The sequence below is a fragment of the Heliangelus exortis genome, chromosome 1, assembly GCF_036169615.1.
Source record: "Heliangelus exortis chromosome 1, bHelExo1.hap1, whole genome shotgun sequence".
Classification (NCBI taxonomy): Eukaryota; Metazoa; Chordata; class Aves; order Apodiformes; family Trochilidae; genus Heliangelus; species Heliangelus exortis.
In genome coordinates this window covers 108,087,720-108,109,661 of record NC_092422.1, presented here as the reverse complement: position 1 = coordinate 108,109,661, position 21,942 = coordinate 108,087,720, and the positions used below count along the sequence as shown (strand labels likewise).

General features: G+C 43.6%; 1 protein-coding gene across 1 annotated transcript in view; it reads left to right on the top strand.

The window, feature by feature from the left end:
* Positions 1-4,338: 4,338 nt before the first annotated feature.
* The window catches only part of CD96 (CD96 molecule), a gene marked incomplete at its 5' end in the record, with an annotated part of 28,665 nt that continues 11,061 nt past the window's right edge, over positions 4,339-21,942 (top strand). The window contains 8 exons of the mRNA XM_071757488.1: positions 4,339-4,462; positions 6,952-7,377; positions 10,899-11,008; positions 12,484-12,706; positions 17,755-17,810; positions 20,061-20,154; positions 20,509-20,685; positions 21,881-21,937. Coding sequence (XP_071613589.1) covers positions 4,339-4,462; positions 6,952-7,377; positions 10,899-11,008; positions 12,484-12,706; positions 17,755-17,810; positions 20,061-20,154; positions 20,509-20,685; positions 21,881-21,937 — 1,267 coding nt within the window. The remainder of the gene's footprint in view (positions 4,463-6,951; positions 7,378-10,898; positions 11,009-12,483; positions 12,707-17,754; positions 17,811-20,060; positions 20,155-20,508; positions 20,686-21,880; positions 21,938-21,942) is intronic.

Below are 21,942 nucleotides of genomic sequence, written 5' to 3'. Positions count from 1 at the left end.
CTTTCCTCCCCACACAGAACAGTGATGCCATCAGGCAAGAGGCACAAGAGCTGAGCATGGGGAGATGGAGGAAACAGGGAAAAAGACACGTGGGGATCCCACTGCCACCTGAGTGCCCTGTCCTTTGCCATGCTGCCCATGCTGCCCCCCCCAACCTGTGCCACCCCTCCATCGGGTGCCGTGGCCAAAGTTGCCTGCCAGCTACAGAGTCATTAGTACATTTTTCAAAGAAATTCAAAACACAGCGAGAAAGTGACAGTTTCTGTGCCAAGCGAACCTGAAAGGTTAGTTTACTCTTTAATGAAATTCCTGCTTCAAAGTTGCCTTCTCTTTTTCACTGGGGAGCAGTGCTTTCTTTAAGCAATGTTTAGGGGACACCAGTCTGCAAGGGTAATCATTCTCGCCTCTGGCAGGAAGAGCTCACAAACCAGCATTTCTGAAAAGGCTCTCTTTCTGAATAATTGAATTTGTCTCTGGAGTTCAAAATTCCTTTTTCTGCAGCTATGATTCATCCTTAGGTGCATCTCAGTGCAATTGAGGTAGAAGAATTGGATTGCCGTGGAGGGGTTTGTGAGCATGGTGCATAATGGGGGCGATTGCCATGGAAAGAGCCACTTGTAGTGCTCACAATGCCTCCTCCTGTGTTGAAATGATCTGCAGAAAATAATTAGAGGATCTTCCACTGCTGGTCCCACCCAAGGGGAAAAATTAAAGTCTCAGGAGGCAGCGGAGGCATCCTTCAGCAGCAAACACAGCCCCGTGCTGCAATGCACAGCCAGGGCCCCTTGCCAGGGAGCACTCAGAGCCTGACCATTCCCTTCAGTCCTGCCACTGCCTGGGACACGGGGCCCACAGGTACCAGCCAGGCCAACAGCCCTGGCAACATCTGTTGCTTGCCTATACAGAGATTCTTTTCCTTTAAAGCATCCCAGCCTCCCAGTGTTTTCTGGGTCCCCCTGGAAAGGCTTGTGCAGTGTGGTGGAAAGACCGGTGCATCCTGACTCCAGAGAAAAAACATTCCTGCAGCTGCCCCACCCAGGAGAAGTCCACTAGAGATATGTCCTTCCTCCAGCTACCAATGAGGCCCCTTGGCATGTGTAGTACCTCCTCTCTTCCCTCCCATCCATAACTTGGTGTGTAACATTCCTCCCGAGCTGCCTGCAAGTAACCTCTCAGGAAAGGGGTGGTAAGGGAGGAACCTAACATAAGGATTTGCAATGCTGTGAGCAGGAGCTCATGGCCTGTTCCAGGGAAGAGACAGCTCCCTGCCAGTCAGCTGAGATAAGCAGCATATCTCAGAAGTATTTTTTCGATGTTGTATGCAGAGGCAAACCTTGGTTGTTCATGCAGCAGGGTGAATGACTGTGTTGGACTTCGGGCTAAAGATAGGAACTGAGGAAAAACACAGCTCTGAAGTGAAAAAAAAGCCTATCAAACTGGGAGGTTTCTTTCTTTTCAGTCTTCCATCACAAAGTTCAGCAGCAATGCTGGGCGGCTACATTCAGCCAACATGATGCTACATGGCAGTAATATATTTTTAGGATGTTAGGGGAGAAGCAGATTTCAAGAGGAAGATAGAGTGATCTAGTAATTCAACCAGGATGTTCAGGGATTTCTGTGGCTATTGAATGTACCACACGGAACTTGGGCTGTCTTGTTGAATTGTGATATGTTTCAGATCAACAAAAAGGCTCATTTGAGATTTTCTTTTTTCCCCATGTTACAGAAAATACATTCTCTCATGGTACAAAGCTTGCATGAACTGATCGGCAGGAGAAGCTAAGGCAACTGTACTCATGAATGAAACCCCAAATTCTAGATTTAAAGTCTGATTTTCTTGGACTTGAATCTCTGCAGACAATCTCTGGGTTCTCTGTGGTCTCTGCTCTGAACTGGAAACCAAAATATATACGTTTTTAATACCTTTTTCTTTTTTTTTTTTTCACTCCCTTCTGTGTCTGGGAGCCAATTACAATGACTTGAATGTACTGTTCATCCTCAGCTTCAGAACTTCTTGATTCTCTGAGAGAGGTCTTTCTTTGCCAGGCTTCTGAATGCCAAGCAGATTTTATTCACAGAGAGTATTCCCTTATTCCCTTAGCAGTAACCCAGGCATCCTGTGCATTTAGCATAACTGCTTTTAGTGCATTTCCTCAGGTAAAGGAGCAATTCAAACAAACTAAAAAGAACAGTTCAGCAGCACTTATCCTCCAAGACATGTCTAGAGTTCCGACCACAGCCTGGCCAGCAGTATCAGCTCTTCCAGTTGGAGACCTTGGCTTGCTTAAATGTGCTACCAAAAGACTGCATGTGCACAAATTAGAGAAGGGTTATAAATGTGGTTTGCATTTGGTAATGCATAAAATAGGTAAATGACTGGTGAGCTCTTTCTTTTATACTTTGAAATCTCTGCCATGCATGCTGGATCTATGGGGAGCTCCACAGTCAGCAGAAGGAAATGGAAACCACTTGGGAAGTGGAAGGTGGTGGCTGGCAGTCTGCAGGACTTGTCTGAGCAGCAGAGATATAAAAGAAAAGTGCTATAAAAGAAAAGGACTAACAAAGGCTCTCCAGCCCCATAGAAATTCTTTGGGAAAGAAATGTCGTGACCAGGATCACCCAAGGATGGTGGAAAGAGTTGCCCATTTCAGGGACTGTGTCATCCAAGCCACTTGCTTTCTCTTCCCTGGTGTATCAGCTGTAATTGGCACTCCCTGGAGCCAAAGGGGGGGTTGTCATTGGGCCCCCAGGTAGGGAGCCATCAGGGCAACCAGACCCCTGCTCAGCTGCCCTTTGAAAAACTCATCCCATCCTGGGAAGAGCCAGCAGACAATGTGTGTCTGTGTTGTGTACATGAGGTGTCCTGCCCTGCTCTTTTATTTTTGGGGAAAGAAGTGTGATAAGCAATAAGTCAGATCTGTTTCTTTCTAAAAAGCTGCCAGTAGCAGGTCCAATTTGCATAAGACTTGCCTGCAATGAGATGCTTTGCTGACAGGTATATGCCCAGTTTATGGAAATGCAGCATGCTTGGAGGACAATTCAGAAGGATTTTAAGGTGACCTGCAATAAAGACAGGCCATGGGACTGGCAGGGCTCATGTGCCAACACCAAAGCTACCAGCTAAACAGGTCGAGGTAGGGGGGTTAACCAGACAAGTGATAATACAAAGTGTCTTGGTTTGAGAGAATCAGGATAAAATTTTTCTATAGCCATACTAACCTGAGACATTCTAGGGACCCCCCCAGCAGCTTCCAGCCCATGGATGAGACAACTACAATTGGGGAAGGAGAGGAGCAGCTGTCCCTGGGGAGAGGATGGATTGGGCAACCCACATGGACAAATCACAGTATTCCTTCCCAGGGTGCCTAGTATAAAATGGCTCCCAAGAGAGCTTCTGGCCTCTTTGGTTGGTGGAGTGGCTGAGCTGTTTGTCTTCTCTCCCTGTGCTGCTGGTGTGCTCACATCCTGTTTTTTTTCACTGGAGAAGAATATTGATCACCAAGATAGTTTGCCTTCTCCTGCATCCCTGGCTCAGGTGCATGGGTTAGATATTTGTCTATATTGATACTTCGTGAAACCTATTCTAGTTTGGTTTGGGGCTTTTTGTTTGGTTTTTTGCTTGGGTTTTTTTTTTGGGTTTTGTTAGTGGTTTTTTGTTAGGTTTTGCTAGTGTTCTTTTGCTAGTGTTCTTTTGCTAGTGTTCTTTTGCTAGGTATTTGTTTCCAGCCTTTAATTCTCTCTCTCTTATTTCTTTTCTTTCTTCCCCTGGGAGCATAGTGAGGGGAAAACAGAGAATCTGTTGCCTGTTTATTGGCTAAAACTGTCACACCTTCTCAGGAAAAAGTAATCGAGGTGAGTCTGGAAAACTCTGTCCACTCTGTTTTAATTTAGTCAAATTAATTTTGTGATTTTCTGTTTCCTAAAAGATAGTAAGTGTAGAGACTCTGGAAATAGCATATTTGAGCTGTTTTTGAATAAATGTGAAGGAAATGAAACAGGGAGGAAAAAAAAAAGTCATCTTTTTTTGTACACTTTGAACCACATGTTCAAATTTAGACACCTGGCAAGTTTTCCAGAGAGTTGAACCCAAGGAACTTGCTACTCTGAGCATGGCTAAAAGGATGAAGGAAAAACAGAAGAATATTCTTCAACACGGGCTCACATTAGAGGTAGTTTTTTCAACATAAAGGTTTCACAAGATGTACTAATTGTACCTCTCTGGCAGGAAACTGAGGCTTTCACATTTAATGAAGCATTTCTTTGAAGTCACGCTGAAATGATGAGCGTGACCGTGTTGTGCTCTGCCTGCCTGCACAGGGCAGACCAGTCTGACTTCCTCTTCTGAGACACTGCTGGGAGCAGGCCAAGAGAGCTACATCCTCACCAAAACTTCATCAAGGGAAGATGGAAGAAAGATGGCTCTTCTCCCTCTTCTGTCTGGTCTCAGTGCCCATCATTGCAGGTAAGCACATCAGTGGGGCATCTTGGCTCAGCTTATGACAGAAGGTGGCAAGGGGCAGGGTGGCCGGGGCAGGCTGGGCTGAGTGTGTCTCACCAGGGTGAGCTGCAGCTGCTAGTAACAAGCTTCTGTTTCCTGTTAACTTTCTAATAACCTTAGTTACAATGTGCAGCTGGTAAGGAATAAATGGCTTGTGCTGACTAGCAGGTTAGTTTATTCAAAATGCCTAACCTGCTTTCACCAGAATAATCACTGAGATGAGCTCACCTGTGTTGAGGACGATGTGCTTGTCTCCAATGAGAAAAGAAGAAAACTGCTTTCAAAGAGCAAATAAAAAAGACCTCTCTCTCTCTCTCTCTCTCACACACACACACACACACACACACACACACACACACACACACACACACACACACACACACACACACACACACACACACACACACACACACACACACACACACACACACACACACACACGTGTACACATAGCTGTGTATGCAGAGAGAGGAAGAGGTGAAACACCTAAAGGCAAGGACAAATTGTACAGCTGCGGTACATTCTTCCCTTCCTCTTCCCCACCCAGCCCTTTGTGCTGTGTTAAGGGCTTGAGAAACAAGTTTGTCATTGTGAGTAAAATTTGAGAAAATTTGATAAAGAGAATTACATCCCCGTCAGAGGGAGTTTAAACCAAAAACAACCTGAGGAAAAACAAGGAAGAAGTTTAGAATACTTTTGCATTAAAGGGTTTCAGTTAAAATAATCTAAAGTGTTGGACTACTAACAAACTCCACAAAAAGTTGTTTGTACATATGTAGCTTTTTCTTCTTCATGTAAAATATTCAGGTAATTCTTGGTTGGCATTCTTTACACGGTCCTTTAACCTAATACAGCATCAATATGAATATAAGAGGTAACATAGTCATACTTACCCTTGTCTGCTAGTCTGATTGCAAGATTGCTAATCACTTTTAACCTTTATTCATGCAAAATTTGCTATGAAATCAGTAAGCTCCTTGGACCGACAGAAGGAATTTTCAGTATTTTTTTTTTTCACAGCACATGTCACTCAGGCTTATTTTTGTTTACCTTCTTACATCATCCCATAATTAGGAAGTCAATTAAAAGATGAACAGAATATGTATAGAGGTAAAACCCAGAGATTTATGTTGGCCAAGGCCATTCAGTAGCTTTGCTCTTCATGCACCTAATCCCTATGTGTTCATGTCACACTTCAGTGGTCAGACACCAGACCTCAGCCAGCTCTGCAGCAAAGTGGGACTCTGCCTTCCTTCTTCCTTGTCAAGCCAGGGTTGAGGCATGCTGGGTCCCTTTCTCACCCCTAGCTGAGCTGGCAGATCATGGGACATGCCAGCACCATTGAGGCTGCCTGGACCCAGGCACCCCAGAGCCCTGTAACACACAGCAAAGAAAATGACAAAACAAAAGGATTTGTCCCCCCCTTTTTTTTTAGTGAGGTGTACTTGCTAGCCTGGAAAGTCAGCAGTACAGCTGGTAGGACTGCAGAGCAAGTTCCCAAATTTACACCAATGTTTTGATATGTAGGAAGGCTAAAATCCAATGGAGATGAGGGGTGATGACCCTAAGAATATCTGCACAAACTCATTTTTTCTGGAGACCTGCATGTCCTTTTGAAAAGGGCCTTTTTGTGTACAGCTCTGTGGGTGTGATTGATTACTTCTGTTGCTGCAACTCCTTCATCCATAAATTCTTTATCTCCCTGAGTTTGTCAGTGCCCTGTGTACAGGGGGCTTGGGGACTGCAAGCCTCTTGTTCATAGGAAGGAGAAAGGGAGATAAATCAATTTTGCTACAACAGCAGCAAAACCAAACAGTACAGGCTCCCATTGAAAGCCCCTTCATTTCACTGATCCATTACTCCTTTATATAGCACACTAAGGACTGCCAACATGCTTTATGAAATTAATTGTGGAAGAAACCATACATACCAGGGCATCTAGCTGTGACACTGAAATGGACACTATTTTAGGCCACAGAGGAGCTGTTTAATAATGTGGAGGTAAAAGAGCAGCTTTCTCTGTTGAAGCAGAGAAGGCAATGGCAATGGGCAGGGGAAGCAGTGCAGGGCAAAATCAGCTAGCAGGAATAACCTATTTGTTCTTGCAAAAATAATTGAGGAATAACTGGGCCCACCTTCTGCTTTATTTATATCACTTGAAAGATTTCCATTTTCACAGGAGCCCTCAGACCTCCCATTTCTTTACCATGAGCATGATGGTACATGAGCTCCCTGCCCTCTTCCAGACAAGTGCCCTTTTGCTCTCCCACAGCTGTCTTCCCAGTCTATACTGCAGCTCTGCTGTAAAGCTTCTCACTGGAAATCCTGTTCTTAGAGCTGTAGGTTCTGCATAGTTTTCTGTGGCTGATGCACCAAACCATGTCAAAGATGGCTTGGGAGAAATCTTTGTTTAAACATTACTTGCACTGAAAATCATCCTGTTTGTTTTTAAGGCCAGCTTAAAGACATCATTGCACAAAAAGAAGTGGTCCATGCTTTGCCAGGTGCTGACGTGACCCTGGTGTGCAGCTTCCTAAAGCCACCCACCACCTACGTAACGCAGACACAGTGGTCCAAGACTAAAAACAACCAGGTTACCAGAATAGCTGTTTATCACCCTGATTTTGGCATCCATTACTTCACCTTTCCTGAGGCTTCTTACAACTTTTCGGTGTCCTTCAGCACAAGGGAGTGCTGCAGCTGGGATGTTACAGAGGCTTTGTGTTCCCCTGGTCCAAACGTCACGTCCGAATGCAGTCGGTGGACTCTCCATTTGAAAAATGTTACTGTCTCCCTTAGTGGGCAGTACAAGTGCAGTTTTGCTACTTTCCCATATGGGACAAAGACTGCAAAAATTCAGCTTGTTGTCAAGGAAGAAGGTAAGTGATTATGAATGAGAATTGCTTCTGAATTATTAATTGGTTTTTTGTAACTGTGGGGGGGTGGGGTGAGGAGGCATGTGGGGGAGTGGAATTACAGGAGAGATGAAAACTTCTTGGTTAGTGGTGGTGACGTGTTCCATACTCACAATGGTGCCACTGAATGCCACGGGTTCCTATCTACCAAGCACTCTAGTTCTTCTTATCTAGCTTGTGATTAGGAAACTTTGTTTGGAGGAATACAGAGTTACATAGGAAGGCAAAAAATCGATGAGATGGGCAATTTCCATATTTTTGTTTTGGAGAAGCATGCTGCTGAGAAGACTGGATGAGCTGTTGAGGATATGCTGGGACCAAGGATGCTGTATCTTCAGAGGATCACTCTGGGCATGCTACAGGCACGCAGTACTGAGCACCAGAAAGGGAAAACATCTTTGTCTGATTGAAGCTGAGGGCTGGCATCTGCAGGGTGTGCTGGGTGTTAGCTCGGTGGCAGTATGCGTGTTCCCACTGTCAAAAACAAACTGGAGTAAAGCAGGGGATTGTTTAAGACAATCACGGGAACAGATACTTGGCTGCTTCTGTCAGCCAAAAGGAAGCTGAAAAGCAGCATGACTGCTTTGGGTAGGTAAGCCTCAGGGGAGATTGCGAGCTCCAGGGAAGATATTTAAATTTTTCTGGCAAAGGAACAAATGGGTTTAAATAGGATGTGAATGGATTTGACTGCAAATTAAACAGCTGTGGCAACCATCAGTGCAGCAGCTCTTCAGAACAGCTGTTTAATGCCAGCAGTGAGGGAAAAAGTCCAAACTGCTGTGAAGATGGAACTAGGCAGGGATATAGGGCAACCTTGTTGCTGTGCACATGGAGGACTGGATTTGATGACCTCAGGAACCTCTTCCTGAAACAGGTTTCTGTTAACAAGCCAGGGAGGATTAAAGTAAATGCAACAAACCTGGCACAGTTTCAATTCAGAGCTGCAAATCCAATCCCCTTGCTCTGCTTGTGCCCGGGACTGCAGATAACTGCATCTGACCAAGGGTTAGGAGCAGGGTGGGTGCAGGTGATGTTAGGGGTAGTCGAGGGCAGCAGCTCACTGGCCCTTTGGCTTGCATTATGAAGCCAGGCTGATGGCAAGAGGGATGTTTGTCCCTATTCTGGATCACATTGGTTCTGGAGCAGGACAAAGTCCTGTGCAAGCCTCACACACAGGGATGCGTAAGCTAAGCCACTGCCTAGCTCCCAGGTGGCCTCTGCTTGTGGTGGCTCCAAGCCCTTTGGTGCTGTTATCCCAGAGGCACACCTCAGGTGCAACTGAGCACCACTTTCCTGCCATGATGACCTTACAAAGGCAAAATTAGAGTCGGCATTTCCAGCACATGCTGGATTACTGTGTCAGGAATGGAGCTGCCACTTTATCTCCTGCATAGGAATGTGTTACAGTAGGCTTCCCCTTAGGAATTTTCTTGCATTTCACAGAGCAGAGGGGCTGGATCAGGTGGAGAACCGTGAGGTACACACAGTTCTGGTAACCATGTGAAACCCTTCAAGCTTTTCTTCTTCGAGGAATTTTTCTTTGTATCTTCTTTAATACAGTAATGGTGCTAATCAGGCATTGTTTCTTTTCTCTTGCCAGTGCCCTTAGTTGATACTGGCATGTTCAATGCCATAATTGCTGTCTAAATGTTAAACATGGGCAGCTCTTGCTCATAGCAGCATCACTGTGGCTTTTTTCAGCAACTGCATGAAGCATCAAGCTCTCCTACTGATAACTGCTTGCTTGAGAGAGCCAAAGTAATTCACTTTGCAACATGTGTCTTGAAGAGCTGTATTTTAAGGTAACCAGATCTTTTGCAATGAGCCACTTACACTTGAAAGAAAACAAAAGACCTTAATCCAGTCTATGAGTGGGATGTAGAATGGTGCTAGTCACTAATGAAGCACAGCTCCCAGTTGCATCAAAGTAAAGCAAATCCAGAGGGATACTGCAGATACTGAAAAAAAAAGCCAGCAGAGCAGAAGCCCTACATAGGACTGGAAGACATGGAGGACTTTAGCCAACAGGCTGTTAAATGGAGGTGGGAATCAAAGACAGCTGAAAAATAAGCTGCTGGGTTGCATGACTGTGAGAACAGGCAGAGGCTATTTGCAGACTGCTGGGGTGACTGCTCATCTTCATACTTCTCATACACTGGATGACACTTTTGCATGGCAACTTGTGCCAGCAAAGTCTCCCGGACTGTTGTCATCCTGGGGAAGCTATAGATCTGCTTCTTTTGCTCTTTCTTTATCCTTTCTGCACTCTCCAGCCCCTTCAGGAATGTGCATGCTGTGATAGCTGGCTCTTCAGCTGCTTTGCTTTGATGGAGGGTGGAGATGAGCTGTTTCTGCTGCTGGGTCTACTGAACATCACTTTGTGCACTGCCTTTTTTTGTATCCCCGTGTCACCGGCTGTCTGCTGGCACTGTCACTCTGTGCTTGGGTGCCAGACATGAAGGAAGTTACAGTCACCAGAATGTCCCCACTACCAAATAACAGGCTGAGGATATTCTTCCTCCCCTAAAGATTAAAAAAAAAAAAAAAAAAAAAAAAAAAAAAAAAAAAAAAAAAAAAAAAAGAAGAAATAAACCATATATCTATTTTATCTCAGCATGCAAGCCAGAGCTAGCCAGAGGAGCAAAATTCAAGAGTTTCCCTACAGTGTGGGTTCGTGCCTGCCTCCAGGCAAGAGGGAAGGGAAGCTTTACCACCCACTGCCCAATGGAGGGACAGAGAGATCAGCATTCACCAGGGCACTTGTAGCACCTCCTGGCCATCACCACTGCTCTTCCTTTTTAAACACACACATGCATGCAGACCCCATGCTTGTACCATAGCTGGGCTCTGCTCAGTGCATCACTCTGCCCTCCCACAGGTGGACTGGAGCCCTGGGCTAGGAATGGGTAGGACAGAAGATGCTGAAATGCTTTTTTAAATAGATGACAAAGGAAAGAGACAAGCTCTCTGCTTCTGGTAGTGTGCAGTTTGGAGAATAACAAAAGGAGCACTTACACTGAAAAATGGCATTAATGTTAACCTGCCTGACATGCTGAATGTCTTGCTTAGTGAAAAGGAGGTCTGCAGATATCTTCAGAAAAAAAAGGAAGTACAGGAGCACAAAACTGATGTGAAGGTTTATTGCTGCAGGGAAAAAAAAATTAAGAGAAAAATTGAAGCATCCAATTATTCTCAGCTCCAAATGGACACATCTGCAGTTAGGCAAAGTTTTTTATGAATTGCCAAAAAAATCAGGTAAAACTCTGAATCAAAGTCATAAAACCGCATCTAGAATCAGATGCAGGGCTTTCATTTTACAAATGTGTTTGTGGGTAATGGTCGAAAATTACAGTTCCCTTCTAATCAAAAAAGTGTCTGTTCCTTGAACAGAAAAGTAGTTATCATTGTTTTTTAAAGCACAATGAACACCATGTTTCTGATTTTTTCTTCTTGGGCTTTTTTTGTTGTTGTTGCAATCACAAAAGAAGAGGAGCACTATGTGAAGGAAGTGCAGTTAAACCAGACTTTAGAAATTCCATGCCTTGAGGACACCACCTCAGAAAATTTGCCCAATTATCCTTTGAAATGGCTAGTGGTAAGTATTTTTCATCTCAGGTATAATTTTCAGAGGGATCTACAGGGTATTTTTGCAGATTGAACTAGAAATGTTAGATTTTACTGTGAAGAATCTGCTAAACAAAAGGTATTGGTTGCACTGGACTGTGTTAATAAAGGGAAAAAGTGCAAGCATAATTTTGCAACATAGACACCACAAACAACAGCTGTTAAAGAAACAAAGAGGGGTAATTCCATTGTAATTGCTTTTAATCTTTCAGAACTTGTCCAGCAGGTCAGTGGAAAGTGGTCAAGAATTTAGCAGATGTAACAGAATTGAAATATTGCTTGCAATAGGTTTCTTAGAGATTTTTGCTGTAGTGAAGATTAAGTATCTCTGAAAATTACATGGTTACTGAATAGCTTAGTGAAATACCAGGCTACTTTGAAACAGAAAAAAGAATGGGGGGTGTGGGCTGTCATATTTTTGGTTTTGTTAACCTCTGTGTCATAGATACAGTCTGAAGACATGCAAACCTAATTATGTAGCTAACCACATATAATTTATTTTTAAGCAATTTGCTGTGAGATAGAAAGTTCATTGTAGTTTCGTGTTGCATATTCCTTCTGGAGAAATGTTTCTGTGCATGTTTTAATGTAATCTTTTAGCAATTATTTTAGTATGTAGAGATAGGTATTAGCCACCAGTGCCAGTTAATTTCCATCTATTGCCACTGAGGAACAGTAGATGTTGAGAGTTTTCTTAAAGGTGATTTAAAAATACTTTAGGTTTACTGGTCTTTTGTCCCAGCTTATTGTCTGTTTAGATCTCCCATTTGCAGTACATTCTTAATATTAAAATTCTTAATATTAAAATTCTTAACATTTTTGTATGGAGCATCCTTGTTCCTACTGCTTTTTAGTGTTGCTAGTTCACTCTGCAGATACCAGAGGAAGGGGAAAAGAAGAATACCTGAAGATCATGACATTATGGGTCACCATGCATCATTCAGAGAACATTACAGATATGTACCAGATATTCAGGGTGTGCCAGCTGTACCTACATTTAAGGGTGACTGGCACACAGGCACTCAAAAGAGATTACTTTTAGCTGTTATTATCATGGTATTGCTATTTTAAATCTACCAGAGTGAGGATTTTCTTGGAATTTTAGTCCTATTTAATATGCATGGGGTGTTCAGCATAAGTTAAGATTGCTGCAGTGAGAAAGCAGCTCTGTTGTCCTTTCTGCAGGCTAAAGACACCAGGAGTCACAAGTCCTAACTTGTTACTCCAGAGTTTATTGGTAAGAGGATCACCTCTACTCATTCTGAAGTTCTGGGAGATAATGTATTTGGAAAAAAAAAAATAGATGTTGCAAATACCCACTTACTACTATGCAATGCTAGAGGCGTAAAGGAAGATTTTCATGGTGGGAATAGAGCTGGTCTACACAAATGTTTTTGGGGAGGGGTGTCTGATCTGAACACATTGTATGGGTTGCTCTTTTCACAGGAAGAAAATGGCAGGAAAGAGGAACTTGTGACCAAGGAGCTCTCCTCTCCTCCAGTGTATAGGAACAGCAGCATCCTGTATGGGCAAACAGTCCGCCTGGGTTTGAAAAAGGCTCTAAAGGTTTTTCCCACCAAAATCTCAGATGATGGCAGGGTGTTTTCCTGCCATGTGGTGTACCACCCAGAGAGAGTCTGGAGGAGCAGAACCACAGTGCGTGTTTTTGGTAAGGGGCTTATGCCAAATGCTTGTCTGCTTCCACTTGGAAAGACAACGTGCTTGTCTGGTTCTGAAAGCAATAGATTTTGGAATACACTGGGGGCTTTTATACATCCATGGGCTTTTTTGTTTGTTTTTTTGTTTGTTTGTTTGTTTTTTTGTTTTTTTTGTTTTTTCTTTTTGGCTGTAATGAGTTAAAATGCTAGTAAATAAGTCCATAGGTTTTAGGAAGAATTTGAGGCCATTCCTTCAATTTCTGGCACAAAACCCAGTAGATCTATTGTGCATATATCAACACCACTGGCATGCACACTGCCACTATCTCACTCTGATGTGTTAGCCCATATTGGCACTTTGTGGGTCACAGGTAAACACCTTGGTCATCAAGATCTCCATGGCCCAGTTATAGAATGACCGTGAAGCCTGTGGTTAGGCAAGCACAGCCAAAATTTAGTAAGCAGATAAAACTATTTGGAACTACCACTGGTACAAAATCTCATCCTCAAAGGCATATGATGTTTAACTGCTGCCAAAGGCTCTGGTTTTGAAAATTATGTCCTGCCTGGGGGTCTCAAGCCAGTCAGGAATGGCAGAGCTTGTGTACCACAAACAGACCCTAGAGCAGCCTTCTAGTATATAAAGGAGACTTAAAAGAATGATGGGTACAGAGTAGGGCCTGTAGCAATATGTTAAGTAATGGTTTTAAACTGAAAGATGAGAGATTAGGAAGAAATTCTTTACTGTGAGGCTAGTGAGACACAGGAACAGGTTGCCCAGGGAAGTTCTGAGTGCTTTACCCCTGGCAGTGTTCAAGGCCAGGTTGGATGGGGCTTTGAACAATGTGATCTAATGGGAGATGTCCCTCCCATGCAGGAACTAGATCTAGTTGGAACTAAATGATCTCTAAGGTCCCTTCCAACCCAAACTATTCTAGGATTCTTTGAAATGTGTAGGCTGGCATTTCATCCTAGAAGCCTTCCCCATCCATCCTTGGTTGCTTGCTCTGGTCCCTTTCTAGGGGCTTAAGAATTAGTCTAAAATCACTGGGGTACAAACAAGTCAGAAAAATCCTGCCCACTGAAAATTTGGCTGTACTTTCTGCTTCTAGAAAAGTGGATCTGAAAACGTATTCCTGATGCTCCTAAAATGAGTGGGTGATAAGCAGTGGGTCTGTTAACAGTCCCCTGACTCCCAGCTTGAGGACAGCATGGCCATACGAAGCTGATGCTCTGATTGCAAAGAAAGACCCAATGGAGAGCAGGAAAGAAATTTTTTAAAAAAAGCAAAACCTGCCTGTGGGAGCTGTTGGTCACTGATGCAAGAGAAATACAAATAGAAGTTAACCTGACATTTCCTCTTGTGTTTGAATGACTCATACATGAGTGTTACTTTTAAAGATCAGCATTTGTCAAATAGCTCCAGTGTCACCTGAATAATAGTTCAAGTATACTAACATGCTTGAACTCTTCCTCCTCTGCATCCCTGATGGTGTTCTTGCCTTGGTCTGTGTACCTGTTAGCCTAAGAAGTTGCTTTGTCTGGCTTATTCTCCAAATTACTGTGTCACATGTGGTTGTCTGTGCATGAACACACAACGGGGAAGGGAGGCAAACAAGAGCCAGAAACCATGGCCCTTGGTGGTCAAACTCCTGTGATGCTCCCAGTGAGTGCTTGGACGGCTTTAGATGAGGATGCTGTGCTGTCAGTCGCTCTTACAGGTGTCCTGAGGGCAGGGTTAGGACAAGGGGGCTCTCTGGGAGCTGTTTTGTGGGTGCTGAGGAAGGTCTTGCAGACCTTAAGCCAGCAAGTTCCAGATCTTTGAGGAAGTGCATTTTTGTGCTCTTAGTCCTTTCACATTTTTTTTTCAGGTAAAAATGACTATTTTTCATGCTGTCTCACTCTTTTCTGTTACCATTTTCTGAAGTCTCACTGTTTATAATTGCATTGTATTGGCTTTTCTCCATTTAGCTTTTTTGTGCTGCAGCAGGAGAGGAGATTGGGAGCCAATGGCTCAGAGCCACCCCTGCGCCAGCCCACACTCTCATGCTCTGGCAGGGCAGGAGCTGGAAGTGAGCAGGCAGAGACAGTGGCCAGAATAATCCAGGAATCTCCAGTTGATGTTTGGAGACAGTCACTTCAGATGACAGCACCTCTCTTGTTCCTTATGCCACTTTACCAGGGAATGAAGTAATGAACATTTATGTCCCAGTGGGCAGAGCCAGTCTCAAATGGCCAGCACAGGCTCTCAAGTGTGGTGATAAAACCATACAATATCAACATCTGTCATCCTGGCCATTAGAAATTAAATAGCTAAAGAACCAAGGCTAAAGGAAACCTGGAAGATTTTCCTGTCTCAGCTGTCACCCAAACAGCCTCCCTGTCACCCAAAAACTCCTGCACTTGAACCCCATGGGTTGGGTGGCATGAAAGAAGGGCAGGGATGGCAGGCAGCTCGTTCACCACAGTGTTGTAATGGGCAAGAGGAGGAGGAGAGAAAGGTCTGTGGAAAGGCCTGTGGAAAACTCCTTGTGCAGGATCCCTCTGACAAAAGCTTCAGGGCTAAACAGAGAGGAGAAAGCCCAGGTCTGATGGGCTTCCCCACAGATGCCTGAAGTGACCTGAGTGTGATGGAGAGTCAGGCAGGAGAGGATGGGCAATGCATGAAAAAGTCTCCCCATGAAATTGAGAGTTTCAATAGGTTGAGTGAAAACAAGCATTCATCTAAGAGAGTGCTTTTTAAGGGCGTACTTTTGGACTGAAATACTTTAAAATATTTCTTTCCTAGAACAGAATTATTTTAGATACAAGTTTCTGAGAAAATGTATGGCATTTTAACATCTAACTTTGCCAAATATTGATTTCTCATTTTTGTGAGAGTAAAAGCTCAGCAGCAGAAAGTATTATACTAAATATTGAATTTCTGCTAGACCCAAAACATTGGTAAATATCCTAGCAAGAAAAATGAATGTCAAACTGTTAACAGGGGCTGAGTTGCTAAATGGAAAAGATCTATTAGATTGTTCAGAGCTGTGCTTGAATGCTGCCTGCCAGAACAGTTACCCAGCAAAAACATATCTTCTGAGACAGCAGAAGACACTATCTGATGCAGATGTGGAAAGGCACACCCATGCTCATAAAAAAAAAAAACAACCACACAAAAAAAACCCACAAACAAACAAACAAACAAACAAAACAGGAAGAGTGGGCACTAGGATAGGTGTTACTTGGTTTCCTAGCCAGTTTTTAGCTGAGATTAGAAGATCCAGTTTACCACATTTTCTTACATCTGAAAAAATATAGTTGTTTTCCTCCAGCCCCACTGTCATGTCTACAGTTTAGGCAAAGCAGGAGCAAGAATGAAATCTTAAGACATCCATTTTCTGATAGGAAGAATCCAAAACAAAACCAAACTAACCAAAAAACAACAACAAAAACACCAAATTAAAAAACTTAGTAGGAAAAAAGAAGGAAATTCCATCCAAAAAGTACCCTAAGTTCAGAAAACTGTAAGGACATGATAATTAAATATAGGTCATTCCCAGGCATAATCTGTCTGCACTAGGCAGAAAAAAGGAAATTAAAATGAGAGTGTCCTTGTTGGTTTCACTATATAAAACAGAGAAACTTGAGCAGTTGGCATCAGAGGGGAATATAATGAACTGTGATGACCTTCTATCAATTAACAAAAGGGTTAAAAAAATTATATTAATGGTTGAGTAAGGTTTAGGTTGGAAAGAAAGAAAATTACAGTTCTCCTGAGTAATCCAGGGGCTGCACATGTTTCCAGCCCAGTTTTAAGTTTCAGAAGCACAATTTACCCAAGGCTTTTGAGATTTGCTAAACATTAGCACAGTTTCAACAGTCCTTGCTTAACAAGTCAGTTAATATTGACACAAACCAGTAATCTCAGTGGCTAACTTAGAAATGCCAACTTTGAGTTTAAGGTACCCGATAGCTTTTACCAATACAGTTGGAAGCACCTAGAAACAAAATGCTGCAAAACCAAAAGTAAACACTTTTTTTTTTTTTTTTTTCCATTTCTTGTGGATGTGGTCATCAGAGGTCTGCTGCTCTGATGTGAGGGAGAGCTCTGGGCTTTCCAGCAAGGCAGGAAGAGTCTGTGGTGTGACAGCCTCACACGTCTGCCCAGCTGACAGCATGTCAGCAGCTGGTACCCAAAATTATAGAATCATAGAATAGAATCATAGAATCGGCTGGGTTGGAAGGGACCTCTGAGATCATCAAATCCAACCCTTGATCCACTACAGCTGTGGTTACCAGACCATGGCACTGAGTGCCACATCCAGTCTCTTTTTAAATATCTCCAGGGATGGAGAATCCACTGCTTCCCTGGGCAGCCCATTCCAATGCTTGATCACCCTCTCCGTAAAGAATTTCTTTCTAATGTCCAACCTAAACCTCCCCTGGCAGAGCTTAAGTCCATGTCCTCTTGTCTTGCTGATAGGTGCCTGGGAGAAGAGACCGACCCCCCCCTGGCTACCCCCTCTTTTCAGGAGTTGTAGGGAGTGATGAGGTCTCCCCTGAGCCTCCTCTTCTCCAGGCTGAACAGCCCCAGCTCCCTCAGCCCTTCCTCACAGGACTTGTGCTGGGGTCCCTTCACCAGCCCAGTTGCCCTCCTTTGGACCTGCTGATCAACCAGTGTTTTTGGGGGTAGCTTCAAGCCTTTGCAGATTACTTTGGCAAACACCCAGAGGAACCAACAACAGGGTAGTGTTTTACTTCAGCAGGCCCAGCATGGGTGGCTTTGCTGCTGGAGCCATGAATGCAGGGCAGTTTCAGCTCATTTCTCCAGCAAAGCCACTGAAGGGAAGTCTAGATAGTGGATCTTGTGGTAGCAGCTTCTCTTATGTGTTTGTTAACCACTTCCTTGACCTCAAATTGGAGCTGTACAAGCTTTTATCTAGCTAGGTGTGTGGGTGGATATAGGATTTAATTTCTACTCTTTTCACAGAACCAGGGCTATTAAGTCTTATTAGAAGCCGTTACTGTGACCTTTGGTATCTATTTCACTAATACATTTCTGTTTGCTTTCCAGCCTACCCTGAGATCTCTATTAGCCTGCAGGAGGGCTCAGCTGGAACTTCTCAGAAGGTGAGCAATTTTGGGGCAAAGAGTAATAATGGCTGTGACCACTACCTTGCCACTGGGCAGGGTCAGGGAAGCTAAGTTGAGTCAGATGTAGGCAGGACCTCCACACTGACAGAGTGATGAGCAGATCAATGAGTAAATGGTAGCCATTCGTGCCCTTTCTTCTGAGTAATTCCCATCCTGGCAACAGTGGGCTGGTTCAATGAGAACAAATTGGAGGGATTCTTTGTGGTGTAAGCAGTTTGGTTTTCTGTCAGCCCTAGGGAAGGCTTAAGGACAGAATGGAGAGGCTGTGAGGAGCTGATGGTGTTGCAGGAGGCTGCCATGCTCCCTTTCCTTCCCCATCTGCCAGGGACTATCTGACAGCCTTGAGCTGAACTCTCCACTCTGCTTAAAATCCCTTTTGCAGGAAAGCCACCTGCTACCAAGGATGCTGCTCCAAGGAGCCAGGCAGCAGCAGCCCCTGCCTGCCACTCAGCTTCCCTGAGGACAGGGACAAGCAGGTGCTGTAGTAGTAGTGTGCAAAACACTGATGTGGTCTGGTGTGTCAATGGAAAGGTGATGATAGTGTCATGCTGCAAGCTTGGGGCAATCACATGCTCATACAGTAACTGGAGATATGTCTGAGGGTCTGTACTTAGAGCAAAGCAGTTACATGTGTGTTTTGGGGCTTCTGTTCTCTCATATGCTTGGTAATGGCAAAACCTAAAGCTCTGCTGTACTGCACTGGGCATACTTGGCATGAAACATTTGTAGCCCAAATGACTGAGACGCTGCTAGCTGTGGCACTTTGCTTCCTCTTGCATCCATCCATCCATCCATCCATCCATCCATCCATCCATCCATCCATCCATCCAGGTTGAAGTTTTTCATCTGTACGCATCCCAAATTAAGAAAGTTTTCCTTGGAAACATCACCTGTGGGCAGGCAGAACTTAGTATTAACCATACCCACTTGCTTCAGGCAAACCATGAGTCAGTTGTTTCTGCAACACCAGTAAAATTTTCCTGATGACCTATTTCCATGAGTGGTGTTGGACATCATAGGCTTCTGTTTGCACTGAGCAGAGAGAGGGGCATTGCTGTCATGGGACTGGGCAATAGGAATTCTTCCAAGAGCCTCTGTCCATTCTTTACCTCCAAGCAAACACGGACAGCCCACTCTCATTCTCTTTTCTGCCCTTTCTTGAAGGGCTTACATCGCTCTTGGATGTCAGATTTATATTTCTTTATAGGAAGAATTTATAAAAATATTAGGAATTAACAGTGCCTGGAAAATGAGGGAATAATGCAGAGAAAATAGGGGAAAGCAATTACACTATGAGTTCAGAGGTTATTTACCAAGAGAAGGAAAGAGACTCAGCTTGGTAGTTTTGGTCTTCATACAGAATGATTGACTTCTGGTGGCTGCAATGCATCTAACTTCCTTTCAGCTAAATGTGTGAACCAGAGCAAGAGGGCTTTGTAATGCATGAGTGACACCAGCTTTTTTTCTTTTTTTCTTTCCTTTGTTTCAACAGACAAGGCAATTTCTCTTAGTGCCATAAGTGGCTAAGTAAATGCAATTGGGAACTTCCAGGCAGCATGAGGATGAGACCTCCTATCTTACTAGTGACTAAACCTTCATCCAGTCTTGAGTTTCAGGTCCTTCCCATTTACTGCTTAATGAGAAATTAAATTGAGCACATACAGATTTATTTTTTTTTTAGCAACTAGCGTACAGCCAGGACTACTGCATTAGAGCATGCGATTCCTTGTGACTTTTGGAAAACTTTTATGCATACTCAACATATAATTGTGGTAGAAAAAAAATTATTATTTTTTTTTTAATGGGATTTGTCTCTTCATCTACCTAATGAAGGAAGGAATTACAGGGCAATTAGAAGGTATCTCATTCTCCACACACACCTTGTGCCCATTCCTGGTTCCAGTGTTTCCCCATGTGGGTGTTTGTCCCTGGGGCGCTAGGCTGGGTGTCAGCCTATGTGTCTCCAGCCACAGCATAGGACTGGAGAGCACTGGAGCCATAGCAAGCCTCCACCCACTCCTTGGCAATGGGGCTATCCCTGGGCTCCCATTCAACTGTGTCAGCAACCAGAAAAAGGAGGAGAAAAGAAACACAATAACAAGGAAACGAGAGTTTCCTTCCTGAGTGGGATTTTGTGTAAATAAGCTCTGTCCATATGGGATTTTGGAAGTTGACAGCCAGCTGAGAAGTGATGGAGGCTAATGACTGGATTTTACTTCCCCACAGCCTAATGTGAGCTGCGTTGTGAGGAAGGCATTTCCCAAGCCAAGCCTCGTGTGGTATGTGGACAGAGAGAGACTGATGGAACAACAGCCTGGAGGTAACACGGTCTGTCCAGAGGGCAATGGTTCAGCTGTGGAAGGGGCTCCTGAGAAAAGTGATGGCTGCTCATCCACTCCTGCCATGAGGAGCCTGTAGCTGACCATCTGGGTGGAGGGGAGGGTATCACACCTCTTCAAAATGATCAGCTGGTGAACAGCCAGTGGTGGGAACGATGGCTTTGCATAACCTTACTTTCTTGCCAGATCTTTGATAGTGTCTTGGCAAAGAAACACACCACCACCATATGAGTTTACTTTTCAGTACCAATATCTTGCACAGCTCTGATTTATAATCTGGAGTCTAATGAGAGGGTTTTGCGGCTTTTTTTTTTTTTTTTTTTTCTTTCCCTAAGAAATTTCTGTTGAACAAGATGACTTGCAAGACAGTGAAGGTTTCTATCAGCTGACATCAACACTGATGTTGCAAAGGACCCAGCAGACATATAAGACATTCTCCTGTACATGTCTGTTTCCCTTCCTTGGCAATGAAACACGGAATATTTCATCAAAAGAAATATTTGTTTCCTTTGGTAAGTTTTTCACTGAAATCATATCTGAAATGTAAAACATTAAGAACACTGAACACATGTATTATCTGTTACTTAAAATACTGAAGAAATGCTGAGAGTATGGAAGCTTTATTGTGCAAGTTCATCACACAGCTTGAACCTTCTGGCAGGTTTTTTAGCTCGGGCCTTTGCTCAAGCCTCTAAATGAACTCCTACACAAACATAGGACGCTTGCTGTTTGTTTAGGCAGTATCTTGCTGCACTTCCCATACCCAAAAATACACTAGCTTAGCCACATGGCACCAGTGAGCTATTATAATCATGTGCTTCTCACCGAGCACTCCTGGCAGAAAGTCTGCATGCAGTGCAGCTCTCTGGAAAACCAAACCCTATGAATCAGGGCTATGTTGTACATCCTTAGTGAAGCCTTCAAAAGGCACCCAAAACAGGTGGCAACGAAGAAACTACCTCACAACCTGCATGATAAGAATTAGCTACGTGATTAGGAAAGAGTGGAGAAAGACACTCTTAAGGATTTGGTGAAAGCATTTTTGAGGATGCAGGATGGCCGATGAGAAGGGCAGACTGATTTCCTTTAGCACCCTCTTGTGCACGCCTTCTCTTCAGGTGCAAATGCATACTTGCACATATTTTTTTATTATTACCTATCCTCCTTGCTGAACAGATAATGCAACTGAACTGCTGGGCCCTTAGCATCCTCCATGGGTACATTGTGTGCCATGGTGACTACATGAAGCTCAGCTGTGTCCACTTGTGGTTGTGGATGTGCTTATTGGTATTTCTTTCCACACAGAAAGACTAAATCAAAAGCCAGAGCTTGCTCCTCTGGAAATACAGCTTTGAAGGGAAAGGAAATAAATGGTCATTTTCTTCCTCCAAAATTACTCCTGTCACCCAATTTGTAGTTTTGTAGAAACATATTTAAATTGGAGAGCCATCAATTAAAGCAATCTATGTTCTTAACTACAGGCTATGCTAATGCTAAGATATATCCACTCTGCATAAAAATGTTAATGTATTTAGATTTGACAGAAAGGAAAGGATTAAATTAATTCCATCTATGTTCTGTGAAGGTGCTATATTAATGCACAGTATGACACAACCCCCAAACTAAGTTCCCAGCCTGTATAACAAAAGCCTAACTACTTTTAAGAACTGCTTTCATCTTTCTTTTTTTTTTTTTTTTTCTTCACAGACAATAAGTCTAATGAAATCTCATCTGAAGAAGCTTTTACCACTATGGCTTCAGAAGGTAGG